Source organism: Pteropus medius, unplaced genomic scaffold (genome assembly GCF_902729225.1).
Source record: "Pteropus medius unplaced genomic scaffold, Ma_sr-lr_union100, whole genome shotgun sequence".
NCBI classification, from domain to species: Eukaryota; Metazoa; Chordata; class Mammalia; order Chiroptera; family Pteropodidae; genus Pteropus; species Pteropus medius.
In genome coordinates this window covers 1,070,344-1,086,333 of record NW_024352784.1, presented here as the reverse complement: position 1 = coordinate 1,086,333, position 15,990 = coordinate 1,070,344, and the positions used below count along the sequence as shown (strand labels likewise).

At 38.6% G+C, this 15,990-nt stretch overlaps 2 protein-coding genes across 2 annotated transcripts; both read left to right on the top strand.

Moving 5' to 3' along the window:
• The first annotated feature begins 5,949 nt into the window (after positions 1–5,949).
• On the top strand, positions 5,950–7,006 carry LOC120590129 (olfactory receptor 51M1). The gene has a single exon (XM_039847764.1). The coding sequence runs from the start codon at positions 6,020–6,022 to the stop codon at positions 7,004–7,006; it is 987 nt and encodes a 328-aa protein (XP_039703698.1). The 5' UTR covers positions 5,950–6,019.
• A 5,313-nt stretch (positions 7,007–12,319) lies between these two features.
• LOC120590101 (olfactory receptor 51G1-like) lies at positions 12,320–13,272 on the top strand. The gene is given in 2 exon segments (XM_039847740.1): positions 12,320–12,437; positions 12,440–13,272. Coding segments are annotated over 2 exon segments (951 nt in total).
• The last annotated feature ends 2,718 nt before the right edge of the window (positions 13,273–15,990 follow it).

The window sequence follows — 15,990 nt, the reverse complement described above, 5'->3', positions numbered from 1 at the left end:
GAGTTTGAAGAGTTATAACTATGTGGCAGATATTGAAGACATGGGAATATGATGCTGGAAGAAATGATCCACTTCCTTGAAGTGTTGGGAATGAGTGAGGGTTTGAATTTAAGCCCACTTTTAGGCTGAAGTCTTCCCCTGGTGGTGTCACTGGAAAACCACAGTTCGTATATCGATCTGGCTATTAGGCTAGCAATTCTGGGTAGAAGACCCCTTAAATGTAACTTATACTGGGACCCTGGAAAGCATGCCAGGCTCACATATATCCCTGCCCCATCCCTCTCCCCCAAGTTTTCTCAGTCTCTGATACAGAGTAGGCTCATTTGTGCTCTTCGTGGACAGAAGATGAACTAAGACAGTCATGTTCTTACATATACACAGAGACAGAGACAAAAATCTCTCTCTCTCTCTCTCTCTCTCTCTCTCACGCACACACACACACACACACCACACACATACACACACACACATGGGTATATGTTCAAATAATGTTACATGCACTAAAAACCACTAACATATACAAATAGGCATACTTTTGCATTGATACTTTTAGTAATGAATTTAGATATTTAGTAATGTATTCTAATACATTCAAAGTTAAGGCCTGAATGACTCACACCAACATACTGAAAAGCCACCTCCCTAACCATCACATATCCATGTTCACTTCAGTTCATATCAACAAGATTTCAACATTACTCAAGGGGACAGAGATGGAGTCAAGGACAGTTCATTCATTGTTCCCTGTCAACAGCCTTCAGAAACCAATTCTGCTCTCTGAGTCTAGGCTAGTCGCAATGTTTGGTGAATTTTGTTTAACAATATATATATATATATATATTTTTTTTTGCTAAAAGTGAGCTTCATGAAAGTAAGACTATGTCATGTTTACCTATGTATCTTCAAGGCTGTGCTCAGGGATTTTCAAAATAAGCACTTAAAGATGCACAGTGAATGAAAATTGATGAAGATGTTAATGTAATTTCAGTCTTCTTTCAAAGAGGACTATTTTGTAGAGTTATAAAATAAGTTTAAAGGTAATTAGGGGAATAAGATAAAAAAAAGAGCTAAGTGTTTGTATTGTTTATAAATGACTATTCCTTGGTCCCTAGTCCTTCAATTATTATGTAATTCAGAAAAGCAGAGTAGAAAGCTGTTTTATATATGCTAGTAAAAATATAAGGCAAATATTCCATGTCTCTATATAAGTAGCAGGTTATCCATTACATAGTATTGTTTAACACTATGAAAAGCTATCAGTTAAATATCATCACGTATCTACATATACTAAATAACATCTGTCTCCATTGCAGACATTAAATCCTTCCTACATATCACTAGCAATGTACTCAGTAAAAGAAATATAAGATCATTCCCTGACTTCTTAAGCTCAATCATCAATTTGTATACAGTCTTTGATATGTCACATGAACCCTTACAGAGTCTTGTCCCTACCTACCTCTACCGCCTCCTCCCAAGATATTACCTTGCTTGAATTTTATATTTGAGTATTGGAAATTTTGTAGTTCTCTGAACACATAAAATTTCCCTCACCTCGATGTCCCAGCTTATTATATTCTTCCTTCCTTGAACTCCTTTCTATAAAATCTCACCTTACGGTTAATTCTTAGTTTGTCTTCATAGCTCAGTTATGAGTACCTTCCCTGGGCCTCCCAGATGAGCTGGTTACCATCCACTCATCTCATGTCCATCTCTTTTATAGCACTTATGATACTAACTGTATCATCTCATATGAGAGATGCTCCCAAGTAATAGCAATAGTTGTTAATCATAATAATTGCAACATTGTTGCTGTTATTCTATCCTTATACTATCCCTAAATAGGTTTATCTCTAGGACATGGCCAAAATTATGTTCTTAATAAAGGCAGAATGTTCTCAAATTTTTCTGGTAGAGGTTTCCTCTCCTAGAAGCCTAAATAAACATGTTCAGCTCTCTCCTTTTGTACCCAAGCCAGACCTTCTTCATGAACTACAATATGGCAAGATGCCCTGCTCTCCACATTCTGTCCCGTCACTCTGACTCAGCCTGCCTACACCCTGGCCACAACCACTAGTTAGGTATGTGGTTTAAGGTGATGCCACCTCCTATCTAGATGTGTTCTGATAACGCTGGCATGTTATAAGAGTCGTGGTCCTCTGTTCTTACTTTGGATCTGTATGCCCCATTTGGTGGGTGAGGGGTACACCCTTACACTACTCTAATCAACAATTCCCTGTTTGAAGGATATAATAATACAATACCTTATTTGTGCCAGTCTCGTGTGTGTGTGTGCACATGCATATGTGTGTTATGAAAAGGAGAAATGTGCATATGACCTAACCACATTAACTGAGGTTCTATAACATAGACTGAGGAAGAAATACAAATGGATTTTCCTAAAAGATGAGGTATTTGCTACCCGAAGAGTGAAGGAAGCAAGAAGAGAGGAAACTTTGGGGAAGGACTGCTTGTCGAAGGGCTTGTTGAAAGAGTGTCCCACGCATTTAAAGTTGAGTGAAGAGCTTTGGAAAAGCCAAGACCCTGGCTTGGACATGGATTTGAGGTGGGAATGTATACATAAGCTTTTCATCTGACTGATCTTAAGGCTTAAAGGGGCAGTAACTGGCAGAGGCAAAGGGCAAATGCATGATGTTATAAGAAGGAATACAGAAATAAGTGTGAAAATGAGGACCTTGGGACAGCGGGAGCTGTGGTGCTTACAGAAAGATGAACAATTTATTTTATTTTATTTTATTTTATTTTATTTTATTTTATTTTATTTTATTTTATTTTATTTTATTTTATTTTATTTATCTTCTATTAAGTTTATTGGAGTAACATTGGTTAATACAATTATATAATTTTCAGGTGTACATTATAATTTGACCTCTGTATATTCTATTGTGTGTTTACCACCCAAAATCCAATTTCCTTCAGCTACCATATTAGTTAATCCCCTTTACCCATTTCGCACTCCCCCTACCCCCCTATATTTAACACACTTTACTCCGTCTACCTCCCCACTCCTTGCCCACCCCCTACTCTCTGGTAACCACTAGCCTATAGTCCATGTCCATGAGTCTCTGTTTGTTTGTCTTGTTCCTTTGTTGCTTTTAGGTTTATATCCCACATATAAATGATATCATGTGATTTACAACTTTTTCTGTCTGGCTTATTTCACTTAGTATGATTATTTCAAGGAAGATGAGCAGTTTAGAGCCAGTGCGGAAGTTGCATGGATAATCTTCTTCACATATGACATCCAGCCTGTCTAGCAAACTATGGGCTTGTTCTAATGAGCAAAAGGTGGGGAGGTAGCAGGTGCCTGGGATTGGTTTTTTGGTAAAGCAGAAAAAAATGGGTGAGGCAATACCACTTTTCCTGCAGCAAATATCTGTCAGCAGCCAAAGCCTGGAGACTGAACCCTATAAAGTTATGTTATTTTTAGTCTCAGGTGGGCCCATGGAAGGAGAGAGGGATGGGGGCCAAAATAATGGAGAGGAGAGTAATGAAGGCTCCTGCCCACTGGGATCCCAGCCCTGGGGACTCTTTGTTTGCCCTCAGCTTCTCCCAGCTGGTATTTCACATGCACCTGGGAAGAAAGAGGATAAATCCTTCCGTGACAGCCAGAGCCTGATGCCTTTCACTGACCCCGGTGCCATTCTGCCTACCTTCTTCTTTTTCCAGGACAATTACCTGGGGTTCACTTTTTGAAAATTAGCCGTTACTGGTGAGTCTCAACTGCTATCGTCTGCCAGGGCTGCAAGGGTCGGTATTAGAGGATCACATGAGAAGAAAGAGAAAAATCAGGGAGAGGGAAATGTATGAGTGATAGGAAAGCAGCAATCCTGGAAGAAAGGGTCTGAGTTCTATTTCTGACTCCTCCCTTAAATGCTTGAATGAACTTAGGCAAGTGTATTCCCCACATTGGGCCTTATTTAGTATTTTTATTTTTATTTGTAAAATGAAGTCTTGGAATCCAGGATTCCAACTGAGTAATATAAATATTTGAGCAATGAATGGAAGGGACCAAATAGGAGCTATTATAAAAATTAGAAGAAAACCAGCAGATTCCAGCATCAAGAATTCCAAAAGAGAGCTTTAAAAAAGAAGGCATTGCCATAAGACACAACTATTGCAAAGAAATCAGATATAATTAAGTCATCACTATCCCTCCTTGTTACATTCTCTGACCTTTCTTGACACATCAGTTTATTCACTAAAGATTTTAGTACTGACTCAGTTTTCTCTTTCCATTACTGATCCACATATAATTCTCACTAATTTTCAATACCCCTACTTTGTTCCAATCAGAAGCCTCATTCTCAGCTCCTTGACCTATTCTCATCAAGGACTGCATTCTTTACCTTAAATCAGCAACTCTATCCCATCCCATATACTACAGCCCTGGTCCCTTCTTACCGTTTCTTACTCTCTCGTTAACACTTCTTTTTATTCAGATTAGTGTCCACAGCACAGCTTTATAATCACTCCTTTGCATTTACCCTGAACTTCAGTCATGCTAGCCTATCCTAACTTCAACCTAGTTAAAGTCAACACTCTGCATAGCTCTCTCCTGCATTGGAGTAGCTGAATGTAGTGATTGAAAGCATACCTAAATGCTGACTGGTTCCGCTTTGTTTTGTTTTTTGTTTGTTTGTTTTTGCTTTTTAATATTTAATGGATCTTAAGTTCCTTTTTCTTTTCTTTTTTTTTAATGTATTGGGTGACATTGGTTAATAAAATTATATGGGTTTTAAGTTTATAATTCTATAGTACATGATCTATATATTGCATTGTGTGTTCGCCACCCAAAGTTAAATCTCCTTCCATCATATATTTTATTCAATTATCACTGACGTTTAGTATTATTTTATGTTAGTTTCAGGTGTCACCATAGTGGTTATACATTTATATAAATTATGAAGTGATCCCGCCGATAAGTCTGGTGCCCACCTGGTACTATACATAGTTATGACAATGACTGGTCCCACTTTGAATTAATAAACATCAAATGGGCCTTTATCACTGCCTAGAATCCTACTACATTGCCCTAGTACATCTATTCTCTCCCTCTTCCTCTTTCTCTCACAAACACACTAGAATTAGATTTTCTTTCCAATTATTCCACTGAAACAGCTCTTCTCAAGATCAGCCATGACTTCCACATTGTTAAACCCTTTGGTCACTTCTCAGTCCTTATTCGCTTGACCCCGTAGCAAAATTGCATGTAATTGATTCATTCTTCTTGAAACTCATACAAGACTACACTTCTCATTTTCTTCCTAATGGCATTTTTTCCTCAATCTATTTTAGTGGAGCCTTCTCTTCTTAGCCTGTAAGTTTTAAATTTGCCTAGAGCTCAATACCAGAAACTTCTTTCTACACTCACTTCTTAGATTTCCTCATCCAGCCTATGTGCTAATAGCTCTCAAATTTCTCTCTTCTTCAACTTACTTCTGAAGTCCACATTTATACTACTAAGTTAATAAAGACAAATAAATGAAAACCTCATTGAGAGAAGTGATTATAAGTTAAATTTTTTGACATACTTTTGAGATAACTGTGAAACATCTAACTGCAGATGCTCAGCATCCTGTGAGATATGTGAGCTTGGAAATCAAAAAAGAAAAGTTACAGAGATATATTTGATACTAGTTAACATATGGATGGTAAATAAAGTCATAATATTACCTGAGGAAGAGCAAAGAGTATGGTCAGAAAATTGTCAGGAGATGGAAATGGCTCTAATTAAGAGATGAGCAATGAAGACAAGCCAGCAAAGGAGTCTGAAAAGGAATCCAAATAATACAAATATAAAGAAAAACCTTGTGAGGGTCGTGCTACCAACAAAAGTTTCAATCAGATAATGAGGGAAGTGGAATTAATAACAGTGAAGTAGATGATTCCAAAGATGATGATGATGACAATTTTGCTTATAATGGTGTGAATGTGAATGAAACTAAAGAATTAATAACCGTAAATGTCCATTTATTTTCAGCTCGGTACTTGAGGAATGCCAGCCCAATATCACCTCAGTCCTCAATTCATGCTCTTGTCCAACAGCACTCAGTTTAGCCCCCTATTCTACCTCACCAGCTTTCCTGGATTGGAAGCCATCAAACACTGGATTTTCATCCCCTTTTTTCTTATGTACCTGGTGGCCATCTCAGGCAATTGTTTCATTCTGATAATTATTAAGACCAACCCTCATTTGCACACACCCATGTACTATCTACTATCCTTTCTGGCCCTCACAGACCTGGGACTGTCAGTATCTACTTTGCCCACTACAATGGGAGTCTTTTGGTTCAATTCTCATGGTATCTATTTTGTAGCCTGCCAAATTCAGATGTTCTGCATCCACTCATTTTCCTTCATGGAGTCCTCAGTACTCCTTGTCATGTCTTTTGACCGCTTTGTGGCCATCTGCCACCCCCTGAGGTATTTGGTCATTATCAATGACCAGCGAGTGGTCAGGGCAGGCCTGATTGTCATCTTCCGGGGACCTGTGGCCCTTGTTCCTATTGTCCTCCTCCTGAAGGCTTTTCCCTATTGCGGGCCTCAAGTCCTCTCTCATTCTTTCTGTCTCCACCAGGAGGTTATACACTTGGCCTGCACAGACACTACCTTCAATAACCTCTATGGGCTGACTTTGGTGGTGTTCACTGTGATGCTGGACCTTGTGCTCATTGCTCTGTCTTATGGAGTCATCCTACACACAGTGGCAAGACTGGCCTCCCAAGAAGAGCAGCATCGAGCCTTCCAAACGTGTACCTCGCACCTCTGTGCTGTGCTGGTATTCTTCGTGCCTATGGTGGGGCTGTCCCTAGTGCACCGCTTTGGGAAGCATGCCCCACCTGCTGTTCACCTTCTTATGGCAAACGTCTACCTTTTTGTGCCCCCCATGCTTAACCCAATCATATACAGTATTAAGACAAAGGAGATCCGCCATGCTATCAGCAAGCTCCTGGGTCTTAGAAAGGCCGGTGCTGAGTCCTAGGGCTAAAATTCCTCTGGCTGCCCAGAAGAGGGTCCCCAATCAGGCCAAGCATTGAGTACCTATTATTACACCCCATATTTCCCAAGACTTTTTTCCATCACCCTAAATAAAATATGAGTGAGATTCTTTCTTGAGTTATGGGTTAAAGATGCTGACCATCTCTTGCTTAAATGATAATGCCTCCTCCTATATATGAGATCTAGCATTTTGAGTTACATCAAAAGCTGCTCAGAGGAAGACTCTGTTGAGGGTCATCATCAATGTGCAGAAAATAAAACTAAAATGAAACTAAACAAAAACTAAAAAAAAAAAACAATACCTTTAAAAGACACTCAGAGCAGAACTTGGTAGAAAAGAGATAAACACCAATTCTAATCCACCTCAGGAAGTGTACCTCTTCCCATGACTTCACGTGATTGCTTACCTCATCTCTACCTGGCCAAGGTCCTTCCCTTCATTTTCTGTCCTGGGTAAGCAGTATGCTTTGGACTCTCAAGTCACATTGGAAGAATCAGAACTTCTGCACTCTCCCCTAATGGTTAATTCAGACAGAATTCTTTCAAATCTTTCTGAAATGTGCTCCCTTCTGGCCTTGCTTATCTAGGAGAAGCCCTTGACCCCACCTGTGACTCTTCTTATCTCTGATTTTACCTTTGCTATGGACTCCTGAGTCTCACAACCTCAGGTCTGACATTAAGCTAAAATCAGTTTTTTCTTCTAGGTACATTTAGTTGTGAGATCTTGCTCGATGACATGCAATGCAACAAAAATTCAATGAAGGAAACTACCACATGTCTCATTCTCATTTTCTTCCTAACGGCATTTTCTTCCTAAATCATAATCTCATTGCTGAGAAGGTTGTAAAATCAGCAGAAGATTATTCCTACCATTAATTAAATGAAATTTATGTTGGAGTCTCAGCGTTGAGGTTGCTTGCTCAAGAACATTGTCAATGACAGTCTCCCTCTCCAGAGCAGATACTTCATTGGTCTCTTCTCACAGAACTCTGCATTTCTCATTGCAGCATTTGTCACATACATACCAGTATGTGATATAATCATACATATCAGTGTATTATTTTATGTTTTAGTTTAGGCTTCTTTTAACCTTCCAGAATAGGTTACTAAATTAAGCTCCTTGGGGGAAGTATGCATGTTGGGTTTACCAGTAAATCTCTATAAATACAATCCCTGGCAGATAACGGATACCCAATAAATAAATACTAAATGAATTTATGAGTACATAAATACATAAAGTGGGATCCAAAGCTGAGATAGAGAACTTATTTTTCTTTTCTAGAGAACCCTTCCTCTTTATATTTAAGAAGCCAGAGAGGACTCCTTTCTGATGTCATTCATCAAAGGGATGTTCCCATCAGATTCCAATTCTGCTTTGTTCAGGTACTTTGGGCCTTCCCACCCTCTCCGCCACAGGTTAAAATTACCATGACCAGAAGTACTTCCTGAGAGCTGCTTTTCACAGCTCTGGGCTATGGGAAACTGTGTATATAAACCACCACTCCTGCCTGATCCAAGGCCTAACGGAAAACTTGCTGGGTCTGTTTAATCAATAAAATTTTCTATTTCTTATCATGGACTTAGGAGTTTAGAGTTTTATGGGCCCTGAAAAGACAGTTATTTTCTCAAAGGCAGATATTGTGTCATATTAATCTTTACATTCAAGTATATGGTACAAAATTTGTAGTCTCTACATATTTGCTGAATAAATGAGTATCAATAACTACCTAGTAGGAAGAAGGGTTTTGAAGGGAGGCTTAAAGAGAGGATCATAGAAAAGATTTAGGGTCAAACAATACATTTTCTTATAATGATAGCAGCTAGTGGGAGAAGAAAATGAAGGATCATCTGATCTGCTGAAATTGCTCCAGGCGGTACTGATGGATCCTAGATTTTCATGCACAATAACTGGGACTCCCAAAAACTAAGTTCTAGAAGGATATTGATTCTTCTTTGGTGTTTGTCAGATCTGCATTTATCTAAGGAGTTTTCTCTGAAAGCCTAATATCCAAGGGAGAAGGACAGATAGCTTTATAATTGCCAGTGCAGCAGATCCCGAGTCAATCAGAAGAGGCTGGGAGAGGAGTGAGAGGCACTACAGGGTTCAGGAAAGAAGCTACTGACAGCAAGGGATCAGTAAGTTATTGGAAGTTCTTTGGTTTATGGATAGAGGCAGCAATTCCAATGAGCTCTATGATACCTCTTATCTAGCAGGTCTCTAACTGGGGTTACAAGGCAGGCCAGCTTCCAAGACAATGGCTGGTCTGTGGTTAGAACAGCTGTTTTATTATATCTCACCTTGATCATTTTGCTTAGAAGGAGAGACCAGAATTTGTTAGTGGGCTGGGCTTTGAAGTGGAATGGTACAGGATGTGGAAGGCAAGGAGTCATAATCTCAACAACTCCAACCTGATTGATGCAGCTTCTAACACTTCACAGCACTTCTTTCCACAGTCCCATTAAACCCTAGTTTCCCTGGAAAGAAAACAAGATACCTGTGAAATCTTCTATCACAGAACAAAGTTAAAGTGCAGAGCAGAGGAATTTGGTCACCTCATCAAAGTCATGTTGTTGGCTTGTCTAAAAACCGCTTAAGAGCTCAGAGCTCCCAACACTGAGTTCCATACTCTCCATTGTTGTTGGATCACTCATTAACTTTCTCTTAGAGCCCACCACAGACAAGAAGGAAAGGTCTGTAGCTGTCATATGGTAGATAACTGTTATAAGGAACTTTCAGTAAGAAAGTATTGTTGGAAACTGCAAATAATAATAATCTACATCTATTGAGTGTATGGTTCTAATTGCACTACATGTAGAATTGCATACAAATAACTCTATAACCTACAAAGTAGGTATAATAATTGTCTCTATATTTCAAGTGAGGAAGCTGAGATCAAGAAAATAATTTGTATAATCATAGAGTGCATAAAATATTGGAGCTATGATTTGAACACAGATCTGATTCCAAAGCTACTTCCTTAACCACCACATGATACTGCTAAATGAGTTTTTGTCTAGAGAGCCACAGGACTAGATAGATTCTTCACTGTCCAGTAGCCTTGAGATGAGAAGACTAAACAAAGGGCCATGGGAGTTTTCCTGGCCACCTTTTCTAGACACTGACTTAAGGCCCCTTAGTACCTTACCCTCCCACAGTTCCTCATGCTTCCCCGTATCAGTCCCTCTGTCAACATCTCCCATTCCCCATCCTCTCTGCTCCCCAACCCTCCCTCTCCTGTTGTTTCACAAGAGACTCTCTCTTCTCCCCAAACTCCTTTTTTCTTTCATTTGACCTCCCACTCTGCCCCTCTTTCTGTTTCTCTCTCTATCCTTCCCCATCCTCTCTCAGTCCCTAAGCTTCCTATCAGTTTATTCAATGGATTTCCCCTTCACTGTTCCTCAGTGTCTATCCTCTCCCCAGTTCTCTCTTTATGTGTTTCGGCCATCCTTATCCCTCCTCTCAGTCTTTTAGCAACCCTCTCTCTGACCTTATCTTCCCCTTTTTCCAGGCCCTTAATCCTTCTCTCTGCCTCACATCTTCCTCATCTTCTGCTCCTGAGTTTCTCCTTCTAAGTTTCACACCCTGCTCTTTCTCTGACACTCAGCTTGCCTTATTCTGTCCTTTGACATCTTTATCACCAGCTTTTACCACATCTCCATTTTTCTTCCATCTTCTTGTGGTCTTTCAGCCTCTATACTTCTTGAACCATTATTCTCCCCAAATTTGCCCCTCAGCATATTCTTATTAAGCCACCATTTCACAGTCTCTCACTCTTCTCCTACCTGACCCAAAAATAACTTCTTCCACTTCTCAGACTCATTTCTCAGTCAGTCCCTCATCCTTGCTTTCTGTCCTTCAGTTTATGCTGTGATATATTTCTCAGGACCCCCTTTCCTTACTGCCTCTCAATTACTCCCTCAGTCCTTTAGTCTCTCAGTAGATCTTTAATCTTTCCAAGGCACATGGCACTTTATGCCAAGATCTAAAGCACCATCACATTAAAGTGGAGATAGAATTTATTTCCGAATAACAGGAGAGGGTAAAGGGTAAAAGCAATAGGGAAAATTACAAGAAAATCACTTTTGGTTCAAGAGCAATAGCATATATTTATTGTTTATTATACCCAAATTTTGTGCTGAGTTCTGTACACATGGTGTGGCAATTAAAACACACTCATTCTTTAATTAGGAAATATCATTATCATTATTTTACTGACGAAGATACAAAAGAAAATATTATTTCAGATGCTGAGATCCAGGATAGCAGGGTGTCTTGTGAACATCTCTCCAGGTACCTCTGCTTTTGTACTTGATAAATGAATTTAAGCAAGGAACTGGCTTTGTCATTGTTACTTCTGTTCCAAGGGATGCTTACCTTAGAAACATTTCTCTAGTAAGTTTACTTGATTTATTAAAGTTGTGTAAGTTGTTTGAGTCCTCCAAATTGATTTCTGGGGAGAGATAGCTTTGAAAATACAGAGACAACAAAAAAAGGAAGAAAAAGAACAGAAACAAAGGAATAGGCATGTCAGTACACTTGAAGTTAGAGATGAAAAAAAAGAAATCTCAGGAGTTAGAATGAAGGTAGCAGCTTTAATTATATAGGCTATATAGAATAAATTAGTGTGACTTTATGAGAAGAAGAATGAGATTCCCAGGGGACCTGAGAAGATGCCTGAGGCATGAGATACTGGACAGTGAGTCACAAGTTCCTTGAGAGGGGTTGAGATAGGAAAGAATCAAGATACTTCTTATCCTGATCACATGGATGCGCAGAGAGGAATACATAATGACAATAAGGAGATAAAGCAGATTGGATGAGGCAACTCTTTACAAGCATCCTCAATTTGCTTAGAAAAATTAGAGATAATTTGTCCTATAGGAAATGCTTGAAGAGGTCATACAAAGAAGACAATTTGGAAGGAACAGAATTTTTGAGAAACTGCACATTCGGTTCAAGTTGAGCTATATAAATTTTTCTAAGAGAAGAAAAAGAACTATCATTCACTAGCTGGTCAAGAACAAGAGTAGAGAAAACTTGTGTTGATGCTTAATGTCATTGAAGTAAGTAAAGGGTTAGATGGAAATGAGAGAAGGGGGTAGGGCAGAAGCAGGAAAAGGACAGGCTGTGAGGGCAGTGATTCAATGAGAGATCATTGAGTTCCAGAGTGAGCAGAGAGGCTAGACCAGCCAACAGGGTTTTGGTACCCAATGACAGAGGGATGGCTCCTGCTTACTGGCCTAGTAACCTTCAATCATATTGCCACTTTTCTTAGAGTGAATAGACCTCTTGAGAATGATGATGTCCACCCTACCAAGCACCAACCTGAGCTTCTCTACATTCCTGCTAACAGGTTTCCCAGGACTGGAATGGGCTCACCACTGGATCTCACTGCCCATTTTTATAGGATACCTGTGGCTCTCTTGGGTAACGCCACCATCTTGCATCTAGTACGAACTGACCCTTCTCTCCACCAGCCCATGTACTACTTCCTAGCCATCCTGGCTGTGACAGACTTTGGCCTGTGTATGTCCACACTGCCCTCAGTGTTGGGTGTGCTGTGGTTTGATGCCCGGATGGTGGGCCTGATACCCTGTGTTCTGCAGCAGCACTTCCTACACTCCTTCTCCTTCATGGAGTCAGCTGTGCTCTTTGCCATGGCTCTGGACCGCTTGGTAGCCATCCGATTCCCACTGCGCTATGCATCTGTTCTTACAGGACCTCGTGTGGCATTGTCCGGGGTTTTGTTGGGCATGCGGAGTGCCGCCATCACTGCTGCACCCTCATTGTACCTATTGAAATTTGACTACTGTCACCCTGGGGCACTGTCCCATGCTTATTGCCTTCACCAGGACATGATCCGCCTGGCCTGCTCTGACACACATTTCAACAGACTCTATGGACTGTGCATCATCATGCTAGCTATGGGCTCTGATGTCCTTTTCATCTTGCTCTCCTACACTATCATCTTCCGCACCGTGCTGGCCATTGCTTCTGCAGGAGAGAGACTCAAAGCTCTCAACACTTGTGTCTCCCACATCCTGGCTGTGCTCTGCTTCTATGTGCCTGTGCTAGGCTTGTCTATTGTGCACAGATTTGGGCACCACACCTCACCCCTGGTGCACATCCTCATGGGCACTGTCTCTGTGCTCTTCCCACCCCTGATGAACCCTGTTATCTATAGCATCAAGACCCAGCAAATCCGCAGGGCCATCCTCAAAGTAGTTTCATTGGGGAAGATACAATGAGATATTAGAGATGGACTACATTATTCAAAATGAGGAATGAGTGAAAGTTTCTTTGTTAGAGTCCTCATATAACAAAGCAATTTCTGTTTACTTGATTTTAGTTTGATCAATTGATTGTACATCATGAATAGACTTTAATGTTAAAATCAAATAAAATTGATGTTTATTACTACTTATGTATATACTTATATAGTCACTACTTTCTTACATTAAAAAATGATTATTTTTACAACAATGTGTATTCAATATAATTTTTATATTATCTCTTCTATTAGTCTGTTAAAACTCTAATTATATAATAATTTTGTTAGGGTTGAATTGTCACTTCATATTCTTGAATGAACTGATGATTTTACCATCATTCCTCACAATATAATAGTTCTATTTATGCAATTATATCCATCTATGAAGGATAAATTTTTTGGTTTTTTTAACCCCATTTTTCATATCATATCATATCATATCATATCATATCATATCATATCATATCATAGTTTGGAACTCAGAAATAAGTCCTGAAACCCTGCCATATTTTTCCTCATTTTTTTTTTACTATCTAATTGTACAAATATACTTAATTTCTGTTATCCACATTTATTTCTTCTTATCTTCACAGGTCTTAATTTATCTTTAAAAATAATAATTACAAATATAAAATATCCATCTAAGAAACTTAGTTTTAAAAAAAAAATGGTCAATGGCCATGCCACCCCAAACAAGCACATCATCTTTTAGTTCTTAACATTCAATTTTAAAATAGCTTCCTTAAGAAAGTATTTTTATTGACTCCAAGATGAATTTAGATTCTCTTGCTATAATTCCTTGTGTGTCCCGTTATTCTCCTACTAAAATTCTTAGCAAAATAAATCACAATTCCTTGATTTATGTTTGTTGTGTTCACCAGACCATTAGCTCCATAAGGGCAGAAATCACCATCTGGTTTTCCAGTATTTTTTCCTTGTGCTCAGTGCATGTCTCCTTTTCAGACAGGAGAAGAGAGCAAATGTGTAAATGGATAAATAAAATGGAATAGAGACTATTTTGTATTGTATGGCTAGGGAACCACTTAATTTAGTTAAGATGTAGGATTTGTAAAAAATTATCCATTGTAAGAATTAAAAGGAGAATAAATGAGAAAAAAGTATTGCTCTGAAAGAATAGAGTACAGTGAGAAAGGATAAATGTCATAAAGAAATAATTTCAACGTAAGCAAATATCAAACTATTTATGGCCTTGTTAGCCAATGTAAAGAAATGGGATTTTTAAAATGTGTCTTTCAAAAATATATGTCATTCAAAAATATGACAGCTTTTTGGAGCATGGCTTGAAGGTAGGAAAAAGAAAGGTGAGAGGTCAGTTATGAGGTATTTCAGAAGTTCAGATGAAAGTTAGAGGGCGTGTGATAGAAGTAAGGGAGGCATAAATATAAAACTAGAGAAATATTCCATTGTACATATACGGCACATCTTCTTTATCATAATTTATCGATGCACACAGGTTGCTTCCATATCTTGGCTATTGAGAATAATGCTGGAATGAACATAGAGGTGCATATATCTTTCAAATCGATGTTTTTGTTTTCTTTGGATAGATATCCAGAAATCAAAATCTGGGTCACACGATAGTTCTATTTTTAGCTTTTTGAGGAACTTTCATACTGTTTTCCATAGCAATTGCAGCAGTTTACAATCCCACCAGGTGTGCCTGAGGATTTTCCACATCCTTGCCAACACTTGTTATCTGTTGTCTTTTTGACAATAGCCAATCTGATAGGTGTGAGGTGATATCTCAGTGTGGCTTTTATTTGCAATTCCCAGATGATCAATGATACTGACCATTGTTTCATGTGTCTCTTGGCCATCTGTATGTCTTCTTTGAAAAAAATGTCTATTAACAATCTCTTCCCACTTTTGAATCAGATTGTTTGTTTTGAGTTGTATAAGTTCTATAGAGAACTTATAGATATTTTGAATATCAAACCCTTATCAGATATGTTATTTGCAAATACTTTCTCCCATTCAGTGAATTGCCTTCTGGTGTTGTTGATGGTTTCTTTCACTGTGAAAAAGTTTTTTTTAATTTGATGTAATCTCATTTGTTTATTTTCGTTTTGGTTGCCCTTGCCTGGGGAGACATATACAAAAAAATGGCCATAAAAAGAATGAAATTTTGCCATTTGTGACAACATGGAGAACCTAGAGGATATTACACTGTGTGAAATAAGTCAGACAGAGAAAAAAAAACTATACATAAGCCAACATAATGTATCATACCCAAATAATAATTAACATGTGTTTTCACAAGTTCCTTCTCTGTTGCTCCTGCTAAATGATAATAAACTTACTAGATTCTCAATGTCTCCAAATAAGCCCATCCATTACTACTGCGCACTACCTAAAAATGGAACGTGAAGGATTTTATTTCTGTTATGATATTGGCATTGAAGGATTAAAATTTTTCTTTCCCTTTTTCTCTATTCCAAAATCACACATGTAATACCCAAACTACACACATTAACCACACCATCTCTAATTTAGGAAAAGGAAAGTTGACTATTTATAGTCTAGTATGTTTCTGTTTTATCTCATTTAACTGTCAGAACATCCCAGTGAGGTATGTTTGTTACAGATGACAAAACTGGCTCAAGGAAGAAGTGAATTGTTTAGTTAGTAGATTTGTGACATAGATAGTATGTTAGTAATAAGTAAAACCATCATT

Coding starts and splice junctions, on each gene's coding strand:
- LOC120590129 (XM_039847764.1), top strand. CDS start 6,020: ATGCCAGCCCAATATCACCTCAGTCCTCAATTCATGCTCTTGTCCAAC.